The sequence below is a fragment of the Lolium perenne genome, chromosome 7, assembly GCF_019359855.2.
Source record: "Lolium perenne isolate Kyuss_39 chromosome 7, Kyuss_2.0, whole genome shotgun sequence".
Classification (NCBI taxonomy): domain Eukaryota; kingdom Viridiplantae; phylum Streptophyta; class Magnoliopsida; order Poales; family Poaceae; genus Lolium; species Lolium perenne.
Window position 1 is genome coordinate 297,264,064 of NC_067250.2, and position 24,254 is coordinate 297,288,317.

The window sequence follows — 24,254 nt, forward strand, 5'->3', positions numbered from 1 at the left end:
ACGGCAAAACGCTACGGATGGTCGTTCCTGTCCAGTCCACGTACGGGACGTTTCTTCTGGCCAGAAGCTGAAGCGTACGGATTGCCCTTTGTGGCTAGGCCCAGACGCGTCGACCAGGTGGGCCGACCGACCTCAGCCTTCGGCCCGCTCAGCCCAACCCATGACTGTTCTTCTTCTCCCACAAAGGCATCTAAATCCACCGACGAACCTACCGCTCCGTCTTCCACCTCTCAATCAATGTACAGACAGGACCACCGCTGGACTCTCTCTTCCTCTTTCATGTGATTCTGGCAAGAAACAATTGCTGTGCAGGCCATCGACACTGCAGGCTGTATCCACCGGCGATTGACGCTTCCTCTTCTCCATTTATGCTCTTCTTCATGATCTGCAGGGCGGCAGACTCTGTTCCTCTCCTCAAGATCTCGGTTTGCACTAAACAGATGAAACGCCCCCATTATGTCATTACCTCCACCATTCGTCTCTTCACATCTAGGCATTTCTGTTGTACTTTTATCTTCTCCCCGCATTATATAATAATCTCAAATCTGCGGATGCAGCAATGGGCATCACCCTCCTCATGCCGTAAAGGGGACAGAGTCGTATCTTACTAATCCCACCGATGCCTCAAAATTCTCTGCTATATAGTTCTTGATGGCTTAATTGTGTTGGACGGACCTTTAGGCTGCAGGTATAATTTCTTTTTCTTTTTCTGCATGGTTGCTACAAGCCGATCAACTCCATCAATAGGTCGAGGTACCGCTCTACACCTTCTCTCTGCGCATTTGGATCATGTTAGCTCATTTCTTTCTTTTTTTCTTCTTGCTTTTGTAGATTAATCTTACTGTGTACATTTTTCCTTCTTTTTGTTCTAGCATAAACAATCCCCTTTCCTTCTTGATGTTGGCCTTGTGGCAAGAGCGAGCAACACCACTAAGATGGCTTTCTTGAGTCTCTCCACTCAGTCAACAACACTTACAGATGCTATGTTTGAGCGTTCCATGTTTGATCTTTTTTGGGGTGACTTTTTTTTGGTTAACTCCATGTTTGATCTGACTGCAGGTTTCTGTTTGTTTTTTTACTTGATTCACTAGGCATGCTACAAGTGGATGAAAATCGAGAGGGCACCATTCAGACCTCAATGTTTGTTTAGGTAATTACTGATTAGCAAATGATATATTCAGTTGTACAAATTCAAGCTTGCTAGAGTGTATGCTAGATGCTTTGATGAATTATCTGAACTATCTAACAAGACATTCATATGGTAAAAAAACATTACTCCCTCCTGCCTTTCAATTTTTTTGAGCTACCTATACTGCTACACATACTTAGTTACTTACAGTATTTACTATATATCAGACAAATAGCTCTAGGTACCTTAGTCCAGTTTCCATAGATTTACTATATATCAGACAAATGGCTCAAGTTACAGTAGTCCAGTTTCCATGGAATTATCATAAATCCTCTTTGCCCCACACCTAAGTTTCTGCATCTGATTATCATGATTGATATAAGGTTGAAATTGGCTTGATGCTATGTTCAATTTTGAGAGGAAGGAGAAACAAAGAGGTGAAGGCTAAGTTTTGTGCCCCTCTGCTAGTCAATGCTCATCCTTCAAGTACTACTCTACCAGCCGCACTTGAAAGCGTTCCTCTGCAGTGAGATTAGGAATTTTGAAAGGCCTCAAGGATTATCGATAGTTTATTCGAGAAAATAAGTTGGTCTAGCGATGTGCTTCCGTGTTCCAGTTTTATGATCTAATTGAATGCTGTAGAAGCTTGGAAAATTTGTGACATCAAGTTGTTGTGTAAAGTCTACTAGCTAATGTTCAGTCAACAACCAGGTGGTGGGGTTGAGGATCTTAACCATTTCATTTTGCCCCCGTGTTGTACTTCTGAAGACTTCTGAAGACAGTTGTTATCTCCGGTCAGCTTGGGATCTCTTATTTTGAAGTTCCACTTCTTGACTAACGCGGCATATTCTGAAGTGTGGTCGATTTTTTCTGTCAGCTTAATCTTACGATGACCATCAGACCAATTATTAGTAACGCTAAAACGCTAATTATGCACAGTAATCTACAACCGAATTCTAGCTCCACATTTTGTACAGATTTGCTACTTTTTTTTTTCTCTTTTACAACGTAAGAACATTTTCAAATTTACTACTACTATGTTATGCGGTTGGACAAATTCTTTATTGCATTCTCGGTTGCAATATAACAGTATCAACTCATTTGCCCTGTGCAAGAACTATTCCTCTTCAGCATTACATTATTACTTTGATTTGATTGTATTTTTGGGCTAACTGAGATTTTACGTGAAGGATGTACTTATGTGTGGTTCAAAAGAAAGATTTTGTGGTACACATTTCTAGCTTTTGTTTTCTGATACAACTAATCAACAAGTCAATACGAAGCCTCGTGGGATTTACAAAAGTTTCTTACCGAGCTAGGTTTTCCCATCTCAAGCAACTTAGAGTTTTTCATTTAATATTTGTGTGTTACTAAATACTCATTGCTATATATACTAAGCATTTTAATATTGTGACCTCATCGTCGAACTTTCATTTCTGTTATCCACATTTGATGAATCTTTTCACGCACCTCCTATAAAGCTTCTAATATGTGTGCCCTGTTGAGAAAATTGGATGTCTTATAATTTTATTCTCCATAAAAAATTCTATAAATTCCCGCAACAACGTGCGGGGTATCATCTAATATATAATTATGCATCAAAGCACATCATTCTTCTAACAATCCTTTCATCCTCAGAGTTTGTTGAAGACAAGACCATCATACATATGTTTTTTCAAAGTTGATTTTTAATATCATCCCATTTAAATTCTACGTAATTTATATTTATTGCGTGATAGATGTGAATGAAATAAAATGAAGAACTCGGCTCCCAGCTCTGGAATACAATATACTCGATTCATGTAGTACGCCAAACTAAATTGCATTGCACTATAGATAAAGTTATTGTACTCATAGAAGAATTCATCATTGGGTATAGGAGTAGAAAGTAGCCTTGCTCGAGCATTGTAAAAGAGGCGGCAGAATAAGATGCCGTGGTTGAGGCCTTCGGGAGAAAGAAAGAAAGATCAGGGAGAAAAAAATGTTAAAATGGTCACAAAAGGTTATTACTAGATACCGTCTACTTGTGTTCACCGCTGTTTGACCGTTTTTCATATACCATACTTCGTTACAACTACCTTGTGCAATGTTTGTATACAATTCTAACATCTATAACTAGTTACAAAAGAAATATCCATAATTGACACTCATACTCATGTTAAGCTTGAATTCAAATCAAGGTTTATTATTTCCTTTATGAGAATTGACCTAAAAATTACATTTACTTACATAAATGATCTTAGATCTGAATAAAAAATACAACTTCATGACTCTACTGATTATTTTATGGCATTTAGGTGAATTAAATCGTGTATATATGTGCATGTAAATGTGTACTTTGTCTCCATTAATTTTAATATTCTTAAATATATTATAGAGAGATCTAGGTTGGATGGTTTAAAAGATATTTTGAAACTTCACTGTAAAATTGGGGTTTTTAAGTAAATGAGGTTCTTAAAAGGGATCTATCACATTGAGCTCGCACTGCTGAGTTTAATAGTTTATTTTTCCCTCTTGCTAATTTATTGCATAATATTCTGAGTTCGGTAATCAATATGGGCGACATGCAAAATTTCATTTCTACTGAAATTGAATTATGGGTAATTAAATCCTTCCATTATACATTTTTTTCGATAAAGGGAATATATTAATATCAAAAGATACCAATTACACCCAGCCTCTGCAACAACGCCCCACCCTAATGGCAGTGCGGATGCACACAGCCAAAAAAGAGAAAAGAAAACTAAGAAATAAAAGTCCCGCTACAGCCTTCTAGACCTAGCAACAGCAATACAACCACCACCGTGACAACACCTGAAGTACAGACTCTCCAGAAACGACTCCTCCAAGAAGGAAACAGTGCACCAGCGCCGTCGTCGCCCGACCAAAGGTCTTAGGATTTCTCCCTGAAGATAGTCCCCACTCTCAAAACAATGCCTCCAACAAGAACATTGCCAGACACAACCAGTTAAGGTCAGACCTTGGGTTTTCACCCTGAGAGGTAAGACTCCGGACTTCCCCTGTGCTGCCGCCCCCACATGCATACCACTGCTGCAAGCCCGGAACGCCAAGCAGATCCCTCAGCATCACGTTGACTCGAACCTCCTTTAGTCAGTCCACAGATCTAAAGAAAGACGAGAAAAATAAGTTGACGATTTGAAGGACCAACAAGCACACGTAACCAACCAACTCTCAGAAAAGGTTGCTGGTGGTATGGAAGTGGAGCTAAGGAAAATTTATTCACCCATGTGCCACCCCATCATCTGATGTTACATCACAGCAAACAAATCCTAACTGCATAATGGAGAAGTAAGGCCCCTCCCTCTCTTGCTACCGGTGGGGGAAGCGGAGGAAGATGAGGGCAACCCCCACACCGTTAGAGATCGCCCTATCGCCTGCGAGACTAGAGGAAGGGGCCAAACGGTCCGTGGGTGTGTTAAACCCCTTGTCTAGCCTGATCCTTGTAGACGACTAATATACTCCCTCCATTTGGTAAAATTTGTTGTAGATTCGTCTAAATTTAAATGTATCTACATAATAGATAGTATCTAGATTATGTATATAAATTTTGGTAGGTCTACAACAACTTTGGTACGACAGAGGAAGTCGATTGGAAGTATTTTTTCCAATAAATATATTTGTATGTATTTTAATCATCTGTTCGTTATGTACTAGGAAGACAATTTTGCCCCTGGTCAAGCTGAGGGACTATCCTGGCCCCCCCCCCCCCCCCCACACCCAGGCAGACCTCAAACCAGAGCTTAGTCCCGCCTGACGGCGGCGGCGGTGGCGCATTAGGTCGGCTAGTGTTCTTTATTCATCTCTCCGACGGCGACGGCGACATGATGCAGCGTGTTCTCGCCCCCTCTCAATGAATCGTCTTCCGCAGCAGGAGTTGGTGTGCGGAGCCACCCCCGAGCCAGTCAGCCTGAGGTGCGTGTCGCTTCCCATTCGCACGAGCAGACTAAGCGGTGCTGATGAGCGCCCTCGTTCTCTCTGTGAGTTAGTGATTTCTCCATTTCTCTCCTAGAGCGTAGTACTAAAAATATTGGTAATTAACTAGTTGTCCTTGTCCAAAAGCTTAATTGCATTTTTAATTTCTTAGTACTACTTTTTTTTCAGTGTTTGTAGATTGCACATTGGATTTCGACTCATGCCTTAATTTCATACTATATAAATGATGATTCTAGAGGGGGAAAACCTTGGCTGCCCCTGTAATAAAATCTTGTTTTAGACAGCTTGTTAATTTAATCATTTCTGGTCCATCCTAATTCTTAAGTTCCCCTTGAAATGATCAACCATTCGGACAGACTACTCAGTGTTGGGTCCACTGTTCTCGCTGCAGACCTTTTTCAAGAGTTTGTGGTTTCACCATTGTTTCCCTTTGAGTCTATTTGGTTATCGCATATGTGTGTTTACTTTCTGACATCTTGTCTTTTGCATAACAAAAATATAGCTGGAACATCTATAAAAAAGTAACGGCTAGATAGAATGGTTCATCACAAGCTATTCCTCTTTATATTGTGCTTTCATATATTGATCTGATTTGTGCAAAGTGGATTCATATAATGGTTCAGGTCATAATATTATGCTAGAAGTAAAATATTAAGACATTGTTTTCTCCAACCAGGAGAAGAGCTAACATGGGCCATGAAAGTGTGGTGCCAAGTCCTCTGCCGTTGCTTTCATCGGAAGATATTACAAAAAAAATCCCTAGAACTATGGATCAGAAGGTTGGTAGCAGCATCTATGAAATTAGAAAGCACGATTTGAGATGTATTATGTATAAGAGCCATTTGGATGATAAAATGGTTTACTTGTCACCTGCTCCTAGCTGGGGCACCTGCAAACCACTGCAACTGCTTCCCAACTTGGCTGCCAATGTAAGTAAACTCTGTTTTAGTTAAATGCGTAATTTACTCTGTTTCGGTGAACCTCAACAACTGAGGCCTTTTCCTGTCTTTAGCTCAAGACCGAGCTACAAGTGGACTCTCCTTCCACGGTTGACAAGCTCCATCATTTCACGCTGCAGGTCCTTTTTTTTTGCAAGGTTGATATCCTAACTCTTTCTCTGTCTTGAGTTGTCTGCTGTTTTCACAACCTGCTAGTTAAATCCGCGACTATTTCATCTTCACAGACAACATAAATCTTTTTTACTCTCTAAATCTAAGTACAGGGAACTTGGTCATAGAACAAATGGAAATGTTTATCTGGTATGGCTAATATGGTCTCAGATCACAATATCATACAATTAAAGAAAGACATGGCCCCACACTTGTGAATTGAGACATACTGAACATTCTGTTAGATCATTTTATCTATGTTTTCATGCATATATCTTACTGTCTCCTATGGTGATACTGGTCTGTGCTGGGAGAGTTGAGTGCAGCGGGGACCATGGCAATTTCAATCTGCCGATTTATCCGTATGAACCTGTTCTGATGTTCAACATCATTGCACTATTTTCTCCTAAGCTGGTTGGGTCTACCCATCTGATGACCAACAACTAAACACTTCCAGAAAACTGACGGCCCTAGTCCATCCGTAGACTGGCCTTGAACCAGACATATGCCTATCTCTTCTTAGAGTACCGGTGTACTAGAAAAATCCTCTTAGAGAATATTTCAAACACTAATTACACAGATCATGACTTCTCGCTCTGATTAAAAGATGGTTATTCTCTACCAAACATGACCTTCCATAGAGCCAAGACTTGAACATAGATGAATAGCATCTTCTTTCTTACGTTATGTGTATGCCTAGTATGAGGAAAAGCTAGTGGAGACTTATCTTAGTCAAACATGGTTATCTCGAGTAACTTTCGTAAATTAACAGCGTCAATTATTTTGCTGGAACCAAAAAAAAATTCCTTGGAAAAAGTTGGCACAAAGAATTTTTCAGAATCTCGACAGAGGAAATAAAATTCTTAGTTCAAAGTAAAATAAAGCATACAACGGCATTGTGTCTGGAGTACAAAAATCTCGATCACCAAGAAATGGAATAGCAGTTACCATGAGAAATGAAATTTAGGTTCCAACAATGACATAATATCACAGCGAAATATTTTTTAAATAAGTATAAATAGAGCATGTCCTTTCCATCTTGCACATGTATGTTGGAGAAGACCTGAATTTCATTCGACCTGGGAGATCTGAATTTCAACGAGCATATGTATTAGCATAAAATAAGTTGTTCTTCTTATGTCGGGGTAACAGAGCAAGACAGTAGTAAATAAAAATCAACAACTTCAACTGAACTATGCATGGTTCATAAATAATCGATGGCAAGCAAGTAAGAAAATGTGATTCTGCATATCAGGGTCGCAAGTATCTTAATTCATTTATTTTGGGCTACACATGAGAGAAAAATATATCCATTAAACTTTTACATTCCCTCATTTTTGTTGAGAATGAGCAACTAGTATTCACAGTGGGCCAAAGGCCAGTACATGTACAAGGATACAATATGCAGGGAAACCCCTCACACTATGGGAATATACAGTATAGGGGACTATAGGGGACTATACACCACTAACACCCCCCCCCCCCCTCAAACTCATGGTGGATCAACAACACTGAGTTTGGAGAGAAAGAACACATGCTGTGCTCTGGTCTGGGTCTTCGTGAAGAAGTCAGCAAGCTGTAGCTCGAAGGCACATAATGAGGGGCCACAACCTGCTCCTGCACAGCATGACGCACGTAGAAGGCATCAACACCTATGTGTTTGGTGAGCTCGTGCTTCACCGGGTCGCGCGCAATGCTGATGGCACCAGTACTGTCCGATAAGAGAGGGGTCGGAGCATCAGCAGAAACACCAAAGTCCGCAAGTAACCAGCGTAACCAAGTCACCTCAGCCGTCAATAGAGCCATCGCTCGCAACTCAGCCTCAACACTCGAACGAGAGACTGCAACCTGCTTCTTGGTCTTCCAAGCAATGAGAGAGCCACCAAGAAAGACACAGTAGGCAGAAAGAGACTTGCGATCCTCTGGATCGCTAGCCCAGGTAGCATCTGAGTAGGTCTGGAGCGAGGAAAGAAAAGCCGACGAGAGATAGTGCCCCGAAGATAGCGAAGGACACGAAGAAGATGACTATAGTGGACACTAGTGGGAGCAGCCATGAACTGACTCAGAATGTGGACTGGGTAGGAGATGTCAGGACGTGTAGCAGCAAGGTAGACAAGACTCCCAACCAAGTGACGATAGCGAGTCGGGTCCGGAAGAGGATCACCATCAGTGGAACGGAGGCGGACATTGAGTTCCATAGGAGTCTCGACAATGCGCTCATCACTAAGAGTGGCGCGAGTGAGAAGGTCCTGAATATATTTCTCCTGGGAGATATAGAAGCCATCGGAGGTAGAGGAAACCTCAAGCCCAAGAAAGTAGCGGAGAGGACCAAGACCAGTCATGAGAAACTGATCGCGAAGAAGGGCCTTGACAAAGGCAATGTACTCAGGGTCGTCGCCTGTGATGATCATGTCATCAACATAAAGAAGAAGCAGAGTGCGGCCACGAGAGGATGTGTGGACAAAAAGCGCAGGGTCATGTGGGCTAGGGACGAAACCAGCAGCGGTGACCACAGAGGCAAAACGCTGAAACCAGGCGCGAGGGGCTTGCTTAAGGCCATAGAGAGAGCGCTGGAGACGACAGGCCATGCCATCGGGAACAGAGTAGCCAGGAGGTGGCTGCATGTATACCTCCTCACTCAACTCACCGTTAAGAAAAGCATTCTACACATCAAGCTGACAGACAGACCAGTGACGAACAGAAGCAACGGCAAGAAGAGTACGAACAGTGGTCATGTGAGCCACTGGAGCAAAGGTCTCGTCATAGTCACGGCCATGCTCCTGCTGAAAGCCGCGAGCAACAAGTCGAGCCTTGTAGCGCTCAAGAGAACCATCGGAGCGAGTCTTGATCTTGTAGACCCACTTGCAGGTGATGGGACGAATAGACGAAGGAGGAGTGACAACATCCCAAGTGCCAGTACGCTCAAGAGCAGCAATCTCCTGAGCCATCGCTAGCTGCCATTCAGGATGAGCAAGGGCATCCCGATAAGAGCTCGGCTCGAGGGCAGCAGAAAGACCGTAGTGAGTGGGAGAATAGCGATCAGGAGGAGGACGAGGACGAGCACGAAGATGGTGAGTCGGCTCGGACGGAGAGGGCATCGCAGTAGAGGTAGAAGGTGTATCAGGAGAAGCAGCATCATCCTCACGGGGACGACGGGAGTAGTGAAAAGGGTAGGGAGTGACGACCGTAGTCGAGGAAGGTGACATGGGAGGGGAAGATGTGGAGGGTGGGGACGGTGGTGAGGGAGGAGAGGGGGGTCTGGCGGGTGGAGGAGGAGAAGGTGGTGAGATACTCGGCAGGGCAGGGACCGGAGGCACAGGAGGAGGTGAGTCAGGGAACATGAGAAAAGAGATATCATCCACCGAGAAGGAAGAGGAGGAGGGACGTGGGTAGAAAGGACGGGACTCATCAAAAGTGACATCCCGAGATATGCGCATCCGACGGCCAATAGGATCCCAACACTTATATCCTTTGTGCTCAGGGCTGTAGCCAAGGAAGACACACTCAACAGACTGAGCACTCAGCTTGGTGCATTCGCGTGGAGCAAGAAGAACATAGCAAACGCAACCGAAAAGACGAAGGGTCGAGTAATCAGGAGTGTGACCAGTGAGACGCTCAAGAGGAATACCACCCTGCAAGGCTGTGGAGGGCTGAAGGTTGATGAGATAGGTGGAAATAGACACAGCCTCAGCCCAGAAGTGAGGAGGAAGAGAGGCAGCGATCATCATCGCACGTGCCGTCTCAAGCAGGTGGCGATGTTTGCGCTCAGCCACGCCATTTTGGGCATGGGCGCCAGACAGAAAAGCGGGCAAGAGTACCTCAAGCCAAAGAAGAAAACCACGCAACAGGTGGGAGATATATTCACCGGCAGAATCAGCCCGAAAGACACGGATAGGTGTCGAAAACTGAGTATGGACCATGGTAGCAAAACGCTTATATATCGAGAGAACCTCGCTACGAGAAGTCATAAAATAAATCCAAGTGTGGCGAGAGAAGTCATCGATAAAAAGAACATAGTAGCGGTGGCCCCCTTTTGAAGCAAAAGGAGCCGGACCCCATACATCAGAATGGACCAAGTCAAACGGACGCTGAGATACAGACGCACTAGTAGGATAAGGTAACTGATTCTGTTTACCAAGCCTACAACCCTGACAACCCTGAAGCGAGACATCTCCTGAGACAGGCCCCAGAAGGCCTCGACGAAGTAAAGATGACAAGCGAGAACCACAAAGATGACCAAGACGATGGTGCCACTGCTGAAAGGAGGCGGTGGTGGAAGCAGCAAGCACACATGGAGCTGTCGATGAAGTGGTGGAAGAAGGAACATGAAGCCAGTCAAGCTCCCAAAGTCCCTAGGAGTCACGGCACCGAGGGCCAGCCCCAACCAGGGCCCGAGTGTGAGTGTCCTAAATAGAACAAGAATCAACATCAAGAATGACCCGACAACCAGAATCAGTGAGTTGAGCAGCGGAAAACAAATTCATGGTAAGACGGGGAACATGAGAAACATCAGGAACGGAAAAGGAGGAAGTAGAAAGAGTGCCACGACTAGCAACAGGGAGAGAAGTACCATCGGCAGTAAGAACACTAACAGGAAGAGGAAGAGGTCGAAGAGAGGAAAGAGAGGAAGAATCAGGAGACATGTGAAAAGAAGCTCCAGAATCCAGAACCCACGAAGATGTACCTGTCGGTGGAGAGGAAATAGCCGCGGAGGCAGCAGTACCCGTCGAAGCAGAGCCGGAGGAGGCAAGGAGACGCTGAAGTCTCACTATATCCTGCTCAGTGAAGCCGGTGGTGACAGGCGCTGAGGGTGGAGCAGGAGGAGGCACACCCCGCTGCTTCTGGTAGCAGTCAGACTCAAGGTGACCAGACCTCCGACAGTGAGTGCAGAACCGAGGAGGGCGAGAGCGACCCCCACCACGAGAAGAGCGGGCTCCTCCAGGAGCAGCAGGCACTAGTGTAGGAAGAAGTGGCGGTGCAGGAGCAGTGGGAACTCGAGCAGCAAGGACAGAGGGTGTCCCAAGCAGGCCAGCACCACGCAGACGAGTCTCCTCAGCACGAAGCTCAGTCAGCACCTCAGAGATAGGAACACGGCCTCGAGCAAACAACTGAGCGCGACGAGGCTCAAACTCAGGGCGAAGTCGAGATAGGAACTCATGGATCCTCTGAAAGTCCATATCGGAACGTACTGTCCGGCAACACTGGCAAGTACCACAGACAACACTGCGAAGGGAGTCAAGCTGGCGCCAGATCGCCGCACTCTGGGTGTAGAACTCATCAACAGTAGAGTCACCCTGCTGAAGATCATGCTCCTGACGCAAAACAGACAAGTACAGAGAATCCCCAGAAGGCTGATAGCGCTGGCGAAGATGAGACCACATCTCGGCAACAGTGGCGAGACCCATAAACTCAGAAGCAAACTGTGGCTGAACACTCTGAGAAAGAACGGCGGCAGCCCTGGCATCCTCATCACACCACTGAGTAAAGGTAGCCAAGCTGTCACGATAAGAGCTAAGAGCCTCTGAATAAGCAAGTACCTGCTCCTCATATGCCTCATCAGCAGCAGCCTCAGCAGACTTGGCTGCATCCCTATCATCCTGAGTAGCATCCTTAGCCAGGGCCTGTGGCACGGACGGCGGAGTAGGAGGCACAGGAGCAGTGGGGTGCGGCGGACAAGAGACCTCGCCGGTAAGAACACCCCACAGCCGAAGACCACGCATGTGGATGCGCATAAAGGCAGCAAACTCCCCATAGTTGGTGCCGTCAAAGATCACTGGGCAGCGAGGAATACTGACATAGCCAGACACAGAAGACGCCATTTTTTTTTTGGTCAACCCAGATCTGAATCTGGGGAACAACTCACGGCAGCACACAGCAGCCTCTCGTACGGAACAAGGTGTTCACGTTCGAGCTCCAAAGCAGCACGCAGAAGCAGGAGAAGGCCGGACCTTGTGCAGGTCTGCCGGAGAAGGCCGGACCAGGCTGGACCGGGCCGGATTGGGGGCGGGACAGGGCCGGACTCAGCCGGGACGAGACAGCCGGCCGGCCAGAGGCAGCCGGGGCGGAGCCTGGCCAGTAGATCCGGCCACAGACGAGGAGATCCGGCCAAGAACGGCCTTAGCCGAGACGAAGGCTGGCCGGCGGCGACCAGGACGGAGAGCCCGACGGAGTGGACGGAAGAGCTCGATTTGGAGCTCTAGAATGGCCGAAAAAGGACTAAATTTTGTGGAATAAAGGAGGAAGAAAGGAGTGGAGCAGCATCGGCTGGAAAGATCATCGCCGGCGGCGCGGATCGAGCACGGAGTTGCAGCGTGCAAGGAGTTAAACCATGAGCTCTGATACCATGTTGAGAATGAGCAACTAGTATTCACAGTGGGCCAAAGGCCAGTACATGTACAAGGATACAATATGCAGGGAAACCCCTCACACTATGGGAATATACAGTATAGGGGACTACAAGGGACTATACACCACTAACAATTTTGATAAACTATGCCAGGATAGGAAAATTGTACCTGATATGACCTAGATCAATTTGGATGCCGTCCATTGAGCTTGTCGAGGATTGTTTCTATGGAAGGTCTCTTCTGGCGATCAATATCAACACATTGTAGTCCTATTTCGATGCATAATGTTACTTGTTGGAGGCCATCTGCTTCTAATGATGGGTACTCCGAGAGCATGCGTTGTCCTCTCCAGTTTGTACGTACCTACATGTAAAATCGGAATTACGATGTATGGAGATAACACAAAAGATTAATTGTGACGTGAGCTTCTATAGTTTAGTCTTCAATCACTCGCAACATCTGTCCTTACATTTTCAACAAATCGCTTTGCAGATGGTTCATTGCCGCAAAAATTCTTCTCTCCTGTGGTGGTCTCTATGATCAGTATGCCTAAACTGTATATATCTGACTTGGTGGATATTTCACCTCTGTATATATATTCTGGAGCCATGTATCCACTGCATATCATTAAGATTTAAAATTGAATGAGTATTACCAGAGAGGCTAGAATGGAATTTAAATCATAATAATGGAACAAAATAGTATTACAGTCTGTAAATTGACTTACTATGACCCCACAACAGTTTGTGTGTTCATTCGTGTTTTTTCTTGGCCGAAGAATCTCGATAGACCGAAATCAGCGATTTTCGGCTCCAAGTTATCGTCCAGCAATATGTTTTGAGGCTTCAGATCCATATGAACCACAGAAATGCTGTGTATGAAGTGTATACCTTCGCAGATCCCTTTGATTATGTTGAAGCGTGTATCCCAATTCATTTTGGTACGTATTTCTGAAGAAGTGAAATATTGAATTTTGGAGTAGCAGAACATAGTGACTTCAATAGCATTTAATTATTAGAATGCTAACAGAAAACTGTGATCACAGAGATAAATTTACAGTACAATTCTTATGATACCAACGGTTATACCTTTATTGTCATTATATAGCACTGAAAAGTTAAGAGTGTGTGTAAGCATATTAGAAACCTGAATGTGAATGCAATTTGATCGGGTAGTATTATATACCAAAAAGATTGCTCTGAAGGTTTCCCCGTGGTAAATATTCGTAGCAAAGTAAACTTTCAACAATGTCAGCAACAATATATCTTCCATTGTTCTGCACAACTTTCTTTAGACCTTCATGGCAGTAGCCGACCAGCCTTACAACATTTTTATGTTTGACAGCCATAATATTTGTAACCTCATTAGTGAATGCCCTTTCTCGTGGTAGTGGCGAATTTTCTGAGAGTTTCTTCACAGCAATGATTTCCCCACCAGGCAAAGTTCCCTGTTCAAGCTCAGAGATGCTCTTTCAGCAAATATTGGCATCGTTTCCAGCAACTTTCGGAGAAGGAAAAAATTGTTAAGGCATAACCATACCTTATAAACGGTTCCAAATGCGCCTGTACCAAGTATGCGCTCCTGTGAAAACTGATCTGTGATACTCTTCAGAAAGTCTAACGGCAGTTCACTGGGCAACGTGCTCAGAACGCTCTGTTGGCTCTCTTCAGTTGTACCTCCGCCAGAGCTAGTCGCCATTTCTAATGATTTAAGAAACTTGATGTGAGCTGCTACAAGCTATCTGTTGCCACAAACTCTATTTACCATAGCAAAGACAGATCTAAATACACAAGACTAAACATGCATGGATTGTTGGTAAACTTAGCCATAAACATGGTTGCTGTGACATCTGAAGATAATCTGCTTCTGAATTGAAAGGACTAACCTGGAGAAGATGGAAGACTTGAGAGATCCTCTGGCAGCTGGGAAACTGAGATGAGGCTTCTCAAAAGAAAAGCTTCCTTGCTAGCATCAGCTCTTTTTTTCTTTAGGCTGTGTGTGCTAACCTAAGGTAGATATATACCCTTCATTTTCGAAAACAAATCGTCAGAAATGGATATATTAAGTCATAAACCAATCCAATGTGATGTTGATCTATCATGTGAACAAGAAATAGTTGACTTGACTCATGCCGCTCCAAGGAAAAAATGGATCCGTTATGAATATAGTATTTTCTTGAAGTGGTCCGACATTTGTTAATTACTACTAGTAGTACTATATTATTATTTCATTCGAAACAAGCTATGTATATGTGGTACTGGTTGTGTCAGGCGAATGATAAAATATAATCGCCACATACCGACGAAGACTTGACCCCGCTGCAAGGAAAAAGTGGATCCATATCTGTCCATATCTTGATCACTATACATGATTTCCATTCCGACGACGACGACGACTTGACCTGGCCGCCGGCAAGTAGCTCTTGTCAAGAATGTCCACTAGCTCGTGAAGTACAAGTGTAGGATTAAACAGCAAGGCTCCAGCACTCGCCACCCACACCCACGCAAGAACAAACCAACGTACACTCGAGGAAGAAGAGCTCTCTCAAGTTCAGCCATGGCGGACCTGACGGTCGGGCTGGCCAAGTCGGTGGTGGAGGGGACGCTGAGCAAGGCCCATGCGGCGATTCAGGAGGAGGCTAAGCTGCGGCAGAGCGCGCAGCGCGACCTGGTGTTCATCACGGGCGAGTTCGAGATGATGAGGTCCTTCCTCAATGTGGCCAACGCGGAGCGCGTGGAGAATCCGGTGGTGCGGACCTGGGTGCGGCAGATCCGCGAGCTGGCCTACGACGTTGAGGACTGCATCGAGCTCGTCGTCCACCTGGACAAGGACAAGACGAGCTTCTGGTTCCGCCTCCGTCGGCTCTGCGTCCCCTGGGCTCCGGCGAGGATGCCGGCGCTGGACCAGGCCGTGGACGAGATCGAGCAGCTGAAGGCAAGGGTGGCGGACGTGAGCACCAGAAACGTGCGCTACAGCCTCATCAGCGACACCGGATCCAAGCCCGTCGTGCAGCAGCAGCTACCGGCCGCAGCCACCGGCGGCACGGTGGCCGCGGCCAATATGCTCGCCGAGGCCAGGGACGCCGCAAGGAGAGTGCAGGGCCTCGGAGGCGGCGACCTCACCCAGCTGATCACCAAGAATGTCGGCGCCGGCCTTCAGGTGATCTCGGTGTGGGGGTCAGGTGGCGACCATGGGACGGCCTCCATTATCATGAAGACGTACGGTGACACAGAGATCTGCAGTGACTTCACCTACAAGGCCTGGGTGACGCTCACGCACCCGTTCAGTCCCCATGACTTGGTCCGGAGCTTGATGCTTCAGTTCTGCCTAGAAGAAGAGCAAAGTATGGATGTCCCAACGATGATGCAGGCCACACAAGAAGTTCTCTTCAAGAACTTCCAGGAGATTGTCACAGAGAAGAGGTACCTCGTCGTCGTGGAAGACCTGTCGAACATGGCGGTGTGGCATGCTTTCAAGAAGTTCCTTCCTGACAGGAGGAAAGGCAGCTGGATCATCGTGTCCACGCAGCAACCCGAGATAGCAACCTTGTGCGTCGGGCACTCGTACCAGATACTGGAGCTGAAGCACTTCTCAACCGAGCACTCCGTGTGTGCCCTTTTCAACAAGGTAAGCCAGAAATATCTCGTTCTTTCCCTTTTTACCAAGAAGAATTTACCAACAATTGATCATGCCTCCTTCCTAATCGGATCTTGTTTGGGAAGTGGGCACGCTCTCCCTCATCCAGCTTTGACTTTAATTTGCTACCCCACAAATTACTCCTTGGCCCTTGTTGTTTGCTCCTGGTTTGTTAATACCTTTCCTAAAATATATACATGTACAGGGTTCTTTTGCCGATGGAGATAATGCCAACAAACCAGTGGCGGAGGTACTAAGCTTGAAACTTCTCATTGTTTAACTTTCAAATTATTTTAACTAGTGCGGTGGCCCTCTCAAATGTGAGGCATCATCTTCAGTGGATTGAAAGTGTTTGAGAAATGAAGTAATGGTGTCATAGATGTAACATTTTAGATAGGAAACAATACAGTTCTACCATCCATTCTTTTATGGTGAATGAAGTATCATATATGTGAGCAACAACTTCAAATAATATCTTTTGATTATTGCGTCATTTGTCGAAGAGTCCATGTGTGTTGTTTGTAAGTAATATTAGCTCAGTAGTAAACCTATGCTCCATGATAGATCACAATGCGATTTAATTAACATTGATAAATCTTATTGATGATCTTAAAAGAGAAAAAAGTTCATCATCGTTAATAGGTGAGCCAAATTAGATATTTATATAACTGTAACCTAAGTCTGTTATTCTTTCCCTTACATATGTAGTTTTAAAATGTGCGGACTTTTAGACCGCCATTCACAATATTGTATACTAATATGATTTAAAAATTAAGTTAAAGCCAAACAAATCATCATTTTAGTAGTATTATTTGATTTTTTCCCCGGATTCATTGGCACGTTTATATGCGCTAGTAGAAGTTAGAGAATTACATTTGCAATACTTGCATAATATCATCTATTTTGTTGTAGTACCTTTTCTATGTTTATATTTTTTGCATGCATGTTTAACTGGACAACGTAGATAATTAGGTGTTCCGCGTAATTTTTAGTAATTCAGGTTTCAAAATATGTATATCATTTTTTAATGTTTTGCACTAAAATTAGAGAATATAATACATACAACAATGCACATGCATATCGTGTACTTTTCATGTATGTTTATACGAACTAGTCTATTGATCTCTGCAGATATTGTATGTATATATATCTTTTCTAAATGTATTGACCTATTTGTTCTGGATCTGTTCTCTGCAAAATCTTGATTTCCACTGGCTGAAGTTTTTACCAAACTTTGTTGGTGTTCAGGTGGCCTGTGCGGTAGGTGAATTGTTTTTATCTCTTTTAACAGTTCTAACTAAGAAAATTCATACCAGAGTCCACTTCAAAAATAGTATAGACACGTATCAGAACGCACATCCACCTTTTTTCCCGGCCGGAAAACCGCCTGGACTCTACGACACAGAATTAGAGATCCCTTCATTGCACGATTGCTAAGTTGGACTAAACCATTGAATGTGTGAATCTAGGCTACAAAATTCTTTTTGAGATATGTTGTAAGAACTCGTGTGGACCCGTATAGCGCTTACTTGCCATAATTTTACTTTTGTATACACACATGTATTGTTGTACGTAACACTTCTTATCTTTTATTCTCAGACATTAAAATTAAAATAATTGGTTTATATTTTTTGAGCGTATGTGGATTAACCTCGTGCCACGAAAAACACTTTTATATTCCTTTTAGTACAAGATAGATTTTATATGTTAAATATAGTAATAATCATCTGCAGAGCATAAAATTGTGATAGTAATTTGCCGAAGGCCCATCGACAACACATTCGGCGACCATGGGCCACACGACAGCTCCATTGTCTTCTTCAAGATCGTCAATTGGCCTGGCTGACCTGGCCGGTTAGATAATATAGTTTTCTTATACTTATGATCCACGAAAAATGAATGGATTGATCCAACCAGTTTCATATGCATTGTCGCGTCGTCCCACCGCATCTTGGGCACACGGAAGCTATATTATAACATGAAACTTAAAGTGATGTGGGCGTCTAAGTTTATCAATCGTGCGCTGAGCAATCTATTCGATTAAAAGCTACCTTTCGTATGTAGCATGCACTCTTCTTAGGAAATATTTCCAATTAAATCTAGCAAAAAAAGTGCTTAGCATGTTTAAATAATTTGGAGGGTCCACATGGTTTAAAACAAAACTATGTGCACGTCTCTTTTACGTATAAACCCTCAAACAGACGTATAAAGTTACGTAATTAATAATTTTTTATTATAGAGTAAATCATTTTCCGTTGTATATGTGTACTTAGCATAATGTCTTCAAGCTCATGTCCTCAGTTTTCATGTCCCATCGCCATATTTTGCTGGACTCACATACGACAACGTCTGTAGCAAGCAAATGGAAAAAAGAAAGAAAAAAAGATAAGGCAAATCTAGAGAGTCCTAGAGATGCACGTCTAGACAGACTTATGGTTTTAATTTTGGACTCCTTTTTCTTTTCCTCCTGATGTGATTTAACTTCCATATTTGGTACAAATGGTTGTTATGGCCGTAAATTATAGATCTAACAGTTAAAATAATTCTGATGATGTGGATTAATGTGGTGTCTCTATTTTAAATCCATGTATTGTGCTTTTAGTATATAATAGATAGATCAGAGGTTTTGATACTAATAATACAGTAATAAAAAAATCCACTCTCTAGTGAAAACCATTGATCATTTTTTTCGAGAATGAAACTCATGATCATACTCTATCTAATTAGAGGACGCTGGATTTGTATACCACGATTTTTGTTTTCTGCATTGCTACTACTAGGTTGAGTGGGAAAACAAGTAATGTGGAATAATCAAGCAAGCAATGAAATAAAACTAATTAACCAGAATTACACACAAAAAATCCGTCCGCAAATCTCGGCTTAAAAGATGTGCAAGTGCTCAATTGTACACTGGAAGTTGCAAAACCAAACTATGTGCAATCTCGGCTTAAAAGATGTGCAAGTGCTCAATGGTACAATATTTTTTTTTTTAGATTCCCACTTGTACATTCTGAAATACCCAAATTGCACTTTTTCTCTGAACTTATGCAAAAACTCAAAAAGAAAGGTGTATGTAGGTAACAAAAAATTCAAAACCCTTACGTGCAACAAAATATATGAAAATGAAAAAGGGATTCTAGTAATAAAAATAGATTATCAGGCCCTTGCAATGCAAACAAAACTTTTTTTTCTTTTTTCGAGAAAACGCGAAGGACTTTTGCGTCTCATTTCATTGAAAAGATAGAATAAACTCTTTTTTTTTCTTTGCCAGTGTGCACTACTGTAAGAACCCTAGAATTGGACAAATAATTATGTGTGTTTCTCATGATGTTAAAATAAGGAAATAAATTTCTCATTTCCTGGCATATATTCCTCACTTTTTTATCACTGGATGAAAAATTGAATGGACCCTATTACCCTAACCATTACAAAGCATAATGTAACCGACTAACATCAAATTAATGACTAGAAGATCAATATATCCTAATAGGGAACGATCTAGCAAGGGAGATATCAAATGTTCTTAGACAAAGTTTCAGTCACCTAGGATTAAGGATCACAACACTTGTCGGTATGTTTGATAAACTGTTCTAACAACCCCCTTGTCCCGGTAGAAAAGAATAATGGCCAATACATAGCGGTTTGTACATGATTGCTCTAATTCAACAAAAATTCCTTTAAATATTATAATTTGCCAACTAGAAAAGAAATCATGCATGTGATATAGCATATTGGATCGAATTATTAATTGTTTTTTTGTCAAAACCATGGAAACAAATTTGAAGTGTGGCACAAGCATGAATCATTTCCTATAATTGGGCAGGCATGTAAATAGACTATATATATAAAAGTATATCTTCATTCTCGGTACACAGAAATCACTCCAAGTTGTTTATGTACCTGGCCTCTCTCTACTTTTCTTTCTATATCAATACCTTTCTCAACACATATACATATATTATCGTACAGGGTTCTCACAGTGATGGCGATAAAGGAAAAAAACCAGTGGTGGAGGAGTCTTATTCCCTCGTTGGACGTGATTCGCTAATAGATCAACTTCGTCAGTATCCAGCAAAAGCACGTATAAACTCATGTCAAGTTATGTCTGTATGGGGGATAGCTGGTGTTGGGAAATCAGCTCTTGTCAAAAATCTATTTGATCACACATGTTACACGGGGCAATTTGAAAAGTACAATTGGGTGGATGTACCTCATCCCTTTAATTTAAGGGACTTCCATCGGAGCATACCTTTGGACTTTCGTCTTGAAACACAAAGTTGGCTCATTGTTATTGATGATATCAAGTCCAAACAGGAATGGGACTTGATGCAGAGTTCCTTGTTACCTAGATCCTCCAGGAGCGTTATTATCATCATTACAACTGAAGCAAGCATTGCTGCATATTGCTCCAGTGGGGAAGAGCTTGTGCTTAATGTCAAAGGTCTAGAAGCTGCTGCTGCCTCAAGTCTCTTCGAAAAGGTATGTTTTTTGGTGAACAGAATTTACCATGTTCATCATTATATGGCAATCGCACTTACAAATAGGTGTCAAAATTATACCAGTTGTTATTTGTAAATTAGAGTATATGCATGTATAGTTGCTCTTTTTGCCACCAAACCAAGTGTCGCTTCTTCTGTACACTCCTAATAGTTGGTACAGAGGAATTTTTTTGTGCTTCCAACCATGCATGAAGATCTGGTTCGAATGTGTGTAGGTCGATGTAACAAAAAAGTGTGCAGGTGGTGGAACCCTGCCACTTGGTAAGCTGCGAAATTTTACATAAACTCCTAGAGAATCTCAGGTTGGCTGGGCTGGCTATTGTCATTCTTTTATTCGAATTTCTAAAGATTATGTTACACAATTAATAGTGTTACGGATACCATTCCAATAATGCATAAAACATTATGTTTTTTTTTTGTCATAATAGGATCAATATGCTGGTAAAAGTGATGATATTTTAATCCGGCCGCTATTTATTCCGTGGAATTTTACCATTACAACCTGGAATATATGATATGAATTGTATCATTCATTTCTGGGATAGCTCACTGTATATTCTGCCGCTGAAACATAACCTTAACTTATGGTATCTACAGGTATGCAGGACTACTCCATCATCCTCAACGGTCCAGGAAGATACGCGAGTAAAAGAACTTATTTCCAAGTGTGGAGGTCTTCCCAAAGTGATAGTTGCTATAGCAGACGTATTGAACAAACAGACGGTCACGTGGATGAATACTGTGGTTTCTTTGAATGAGAGATTTATGCACCATCTGGAGAGAAAGCCCGACTACAGTCTACGCGACCTATTTGGTTGGCTGAATTCCTACTTCAGTACTTGCCCAGATTCACTCAAGCCATGTATCTTCTATGTGTCAATCTTTCCTCGAGACCACCCCATTCGGCGAAGACGATTAGTAAGGCGGTGGATTGCAGAGGGCTACTCCAGGGATGGTGATGATGACTCTGCAGAGGATAGAGGGGAGAAGCAGTTCTGCGAGCTACTTGATCTGAGCATAATTCATCAGGTACCACACTTAGCGACGAACACATTGATCGACACAAGGATGGTGCTGTGTCAGGTCAATGGTTTCATCCGCGAGTACATCATCCCGCGGCGGAAGGAAGAAAACCTTGTGTTTGAGCTAGGGCATAATTGTGTCCTAGCCACCGAACGCACAGGTCGCCATCTTATCATATTGCGCGACTGGAATAGAGACATAATTGTGTTCGAGAGCATGGATTTTTCCCGGCTACGGTCACTGACAGTGTTTGGGAAGTGGGAACCATTCCTCATATCTGAAAATATGAAGCTTCTTCGGGTACTTGATTTAGAGGATGCAGATGGCCTAAAGTTTGAAGATCTTGAGAACATAGTAAAATGGTTGCATCGCCTCAAGTTCCTCTCACTTCGAGGACAGCGTGAGATCCACCATCTGCCAGGTAATATGGATCATCTGAGGCAGTTACAGACTTTGGATGTCAGGGGCACCTCCATAGTCATCTTGCCAGAGAACATCACCAAGCTACAGAAGTTGCAGTACATTCGTGCCGGCAGCAGCGATATCCCAACAACAGCAACACCTAGTGCACTGAGTTGGCTACCAGAGTTCTGCAGATGCAGTCGTGTAGTCGGTGTTGTGGTGCCTACAGGGATTCGGAAACTAACGGCATTGCACACGCTTGGCATTGTCAATGTGGCTGCTTCAGGAGGGAAGACCATGGTGAAAGCCCTCAAGAAGCTCACCCAGCTGCACAAACTCGGAGTGTCCGGCATCAACAGGAAGAACATCAAGGATTTCTCCTCTGCAATCAAGGATCATGTCAATCTGGAATCCTTGTCAGTGCATCTCGATAAGGACAATCAAGGTTGCCTGGATGGCATTGCTCTTCCTCTGGGCAAACTGCGAAGCCTTAAACTGTATGGACTTAATGAAAGCTTGCCACAGGGGAGTGATCAGCTTAAAATGCTCAGAAAACTGGATCTAGAGATGCACACCTTATCACAAAGTGACATTAAGTTACTTGGCGAGCTTCCAAAACTATGTATTCTACGCCTTAGTGTCAAGCAGCCCAGCCTCAATTTTATCTCCAAACATGATGCAAGTGAGTTGTTCAGCTATGAAAAGGTTAAGATCCTCGAGATTTCTTGTAGCTCCAGCTTATTATCTTTGGAATTTGGCGCAAAGTCGATGAAAACTCTTGAGCTGCTCAAGCTTGACTGCTCCAGCGGTACGCCATATGATTTTACTACTAGCATGGTTTTTTTATCTGAGCTCAAGGAAGTCTCGCTTATTGGTATCCATGGTGAAACATGCAAGACTAATCTGGCGAACAAACTTTGTGACTACACAAAGAAACCTGTTCTGAAGGTGGAGGAACTACCACGTTCATCCTGAATGACTATTTTTTTATTATCTCACTAATTCTTTCTTACCTAGCAATTGCCCGCTCCTGTAGGGTTTGTATAACCTTTTTGTACATGTTATGTCATTTTTATTGACTGCATGCATGTATTCGTCACAATACAGCTAAAGAGCTTTGATTAAGGGAGTATTTATTGAAGCAAAAAATCGCATTGAGGTGAGGCATCTACACAAAGAATGTGCATAGCTAGGGATGTAAATGGAGCGGATATTTTGCCCACCGGGCCAGATACCTAAAATCACTTATCATATCCTCAAAAATTGATGCGGATGCGGTTTCGGTGCGGAAAATATCCGCCCCATTTACATCCCTAGCTATGTACATCTTCGTGAAGGCCTCGCCTCAATGATAGTGTTAGCAGGATATCTGTACGGATATGGTAGAGGATATGATATTGGCAAAATCCGACAGATGTGGATTATCCGTTTTTTGATAGATTAAGGATTAATTAGGAAAATCTGATTTTATTACAAAGTGTTTTGTTGTAAGTCCCTATAGGAAACTCGGTGAATCCAAGAAAATATAGTTTATGGGCATTGCATCACTAGTTCTCTCTCACTTCACGATGATATATGTGGTCGTTCTTGTGCACATAACATAATATGTATTTTCCAAAACATAGTATTTTTGAAATTCTTGGCATAATCTTTTCAGGCCTCGGATGTTTGATTCTGTCTCGTTTAATTTTCAAACGCTACATATTGACTAGTGATTAACTTATATGGAGAAGAATGTGGTTTTACTAGTAATCATTGATACCTAAAAATATACCTATTTCACAATTATATCCAGCAAAATATCCAATAATATGCAAATTGTGTGACTACACAAGTTGAGCAAAAGCTTGTCAAGGCAACATGAAACGTTGCAGCCATGAACGGTCCATAAATTTTGAATTGTATTGGCATATGTCACTTTTGATGGATATATAGATGGCGCCTAAGAACTACATGGTTACTTGGCTAGTGGGGTTTAGACTCATTTGCATAAGGCAATAGTTGTTTCTCGTACTTTTATAACACATTTAATTTTTTTAAAACTTATTATCTATGATCACACACATTTTTACCCATCATGTTTAAATTGTGAAATTGGAATGGTGAGATTATCCAAACAGTGTCATACTCTAGTTTCACATAATTGTTCATAACT

The 24,254-nt window shown here is 43.0% G+C and overlaps 3 protein-coding genes and 1 long non-coding RNA gene across 4 annotated transcripts; 2 read left to right on the plus strand and 2 right to left on the minus strand.

Annotated features, from left to right (window-relative positions):
* Window positions 1-224: 224 nt before the first annotated feature.
* On the plus strand, window positions 225-2,598 carry LOC127312114 (uncharacterized). Its single transcript, XR_007858162.2, has 2 exons — window positions 225-1,150; window positions 1,513-2,598. It is a non-coding gene; the product is annotated as an uncharacterized lncRNA (long non-coding RNA).
* A 2,273-nt stretch (window positions 2,599-4,871) lies between these two features.
* LOC127312110 (disease resistance protein RGA4-like) lies at window positions 4,872-23,253 on the plus strand. Its single transcript, XM_051342570.1, has 8 exons — window positions 4,872-5,062; window positions 5,760-5,862; window positions 5,964-6,012; window positions 6,096-6,179; window positions 14,810-16,166; window positions 16,381-16,425; window positions 20,145-20,654; window positions 21,272-23,253. The coding sequence occupies exons 5-8, from the start codon at window positions 15,096-15,098 to the stop codon at window positions 23,072-23,074; spliced, it is 3,429 nt and encodes a 1,142-aa protein (XP_051198530.1). The 5' UTR covers window positions 4,872-5,062; window positions 5,760-5,862; window positions 5,964-6,012; window positions 6,096-6,179; window positions 14,810-15,095; the 3' UTR covers window positions 23,075-23,253.
* Window positions 7,040-14,571, minus strand: LOC127312113 (cysteine-rich receptor-like protein kinase 6). The gene is made up of 7 exons (XM_051342573.2): window positions 14,425-14,571; window positions 14,079-14,239; window positions 13,725-13,986; window positions 13,267-13,489; window positions 13,009-13,156; window positions 12,708-12,902; window positions 7,040-7,280 (listed from the first exon to the last, which is right to left on the minus strand). Exons 2-6 carry the CDS (start codon window positions 14,235-14,237, stop codon window positions 12,723-12,725), a joined length of 972 nt encoding a protein of 323 aa, XP_051198533.1. The 5' UTR covers window positions 14,238-14,239; window positions 14,425-14,571; the 3' UTR covers window positions 7,040-7,280; window positions 12,708-12,722.
* Window positions 10,047-12,554, minus strand: LOC127312111 (uncharacterized). The gene is made up of 2 exons (XM_051342572.2): window positions 10,877-12,554; window positions 10,047-10,598 (listed from the first exon to the last, which is right to left on the minus strand). The coding sequence occupies exons 1-2, from the start codon at window positions 12,009-12,011 to the stop codon at window positions 10,552-10,554; spliced, it is 1,182 nt and encodes a 393-aa protein (XP_051198532.1). The 5' UTR covers window positions 12,012-12,554; the 3' UTR covers window positions 10,047-10,551.
* Window positions 23,254-24,254: the final 1,001 nt, after the last annotated feature.

Excerpts from the sequence above, each read along its gene's own strand:
- LOC127312111 (XM_051342572.2), bottom strand. The coding sequence starts at position 12,011 with ATGGCGTCTTCTGTGTCTGGCTATGTCAGTATTCCTCGCTGCCCAGTG. Across the intron at positions 10,599-10,876 it reads TATTTCCTCTCCACCGACAG|GACACTCACACTCGGGCCCT; the intron begins GTACATCTTCGT and ends TGTTCTATTTAG.
- LOC127312113 (XM_051342573.2), bottom strand. The coding sequence starts at position 14,237 with ATGGCGACTAGCTCTGGCGGAGGTACAACTGAAGAGAGCCAACAGAGC. Across the intron at positions 13,987-14,078 it reads CATTTGGAACCGTTTATAAG|GGAACTTTGCCTGGTGGGGA; the intron begins GTATGGTTATGC and ends GAGCTTGAACAG. Across the intron at positions 13,490-13,724 it reads CCTTCAGAGCAATCTTTTTG|AAATACGTACCAAAATGAAT; the intron begins GTATATAATACT and ends TCACTTCTTCAG.
- LOC127312110 (XM_051342570.1), top strand. The coding sequence starts at position 15,096 with ATGGCGGACCTGACGGTCGGGCTGGCCAAGTCGGTGGTGGAGGGGACG. Across the intron at positions 16,426-20,144 it reads CCAACAAACCAGTGGCGGAG|GGTTCTCACAGTGATGGCGA; the intron begins GTACTAAGCTTG and ends ATTATCGTACAG. Across the intron at positions 20,655-21,271 it reads CCTCAAGTCTCTTCGAAAAG|GTATGCAGGACTACTCCATC; the intron begins GTATGTTTTTTG and ends TGGTATCTACAG.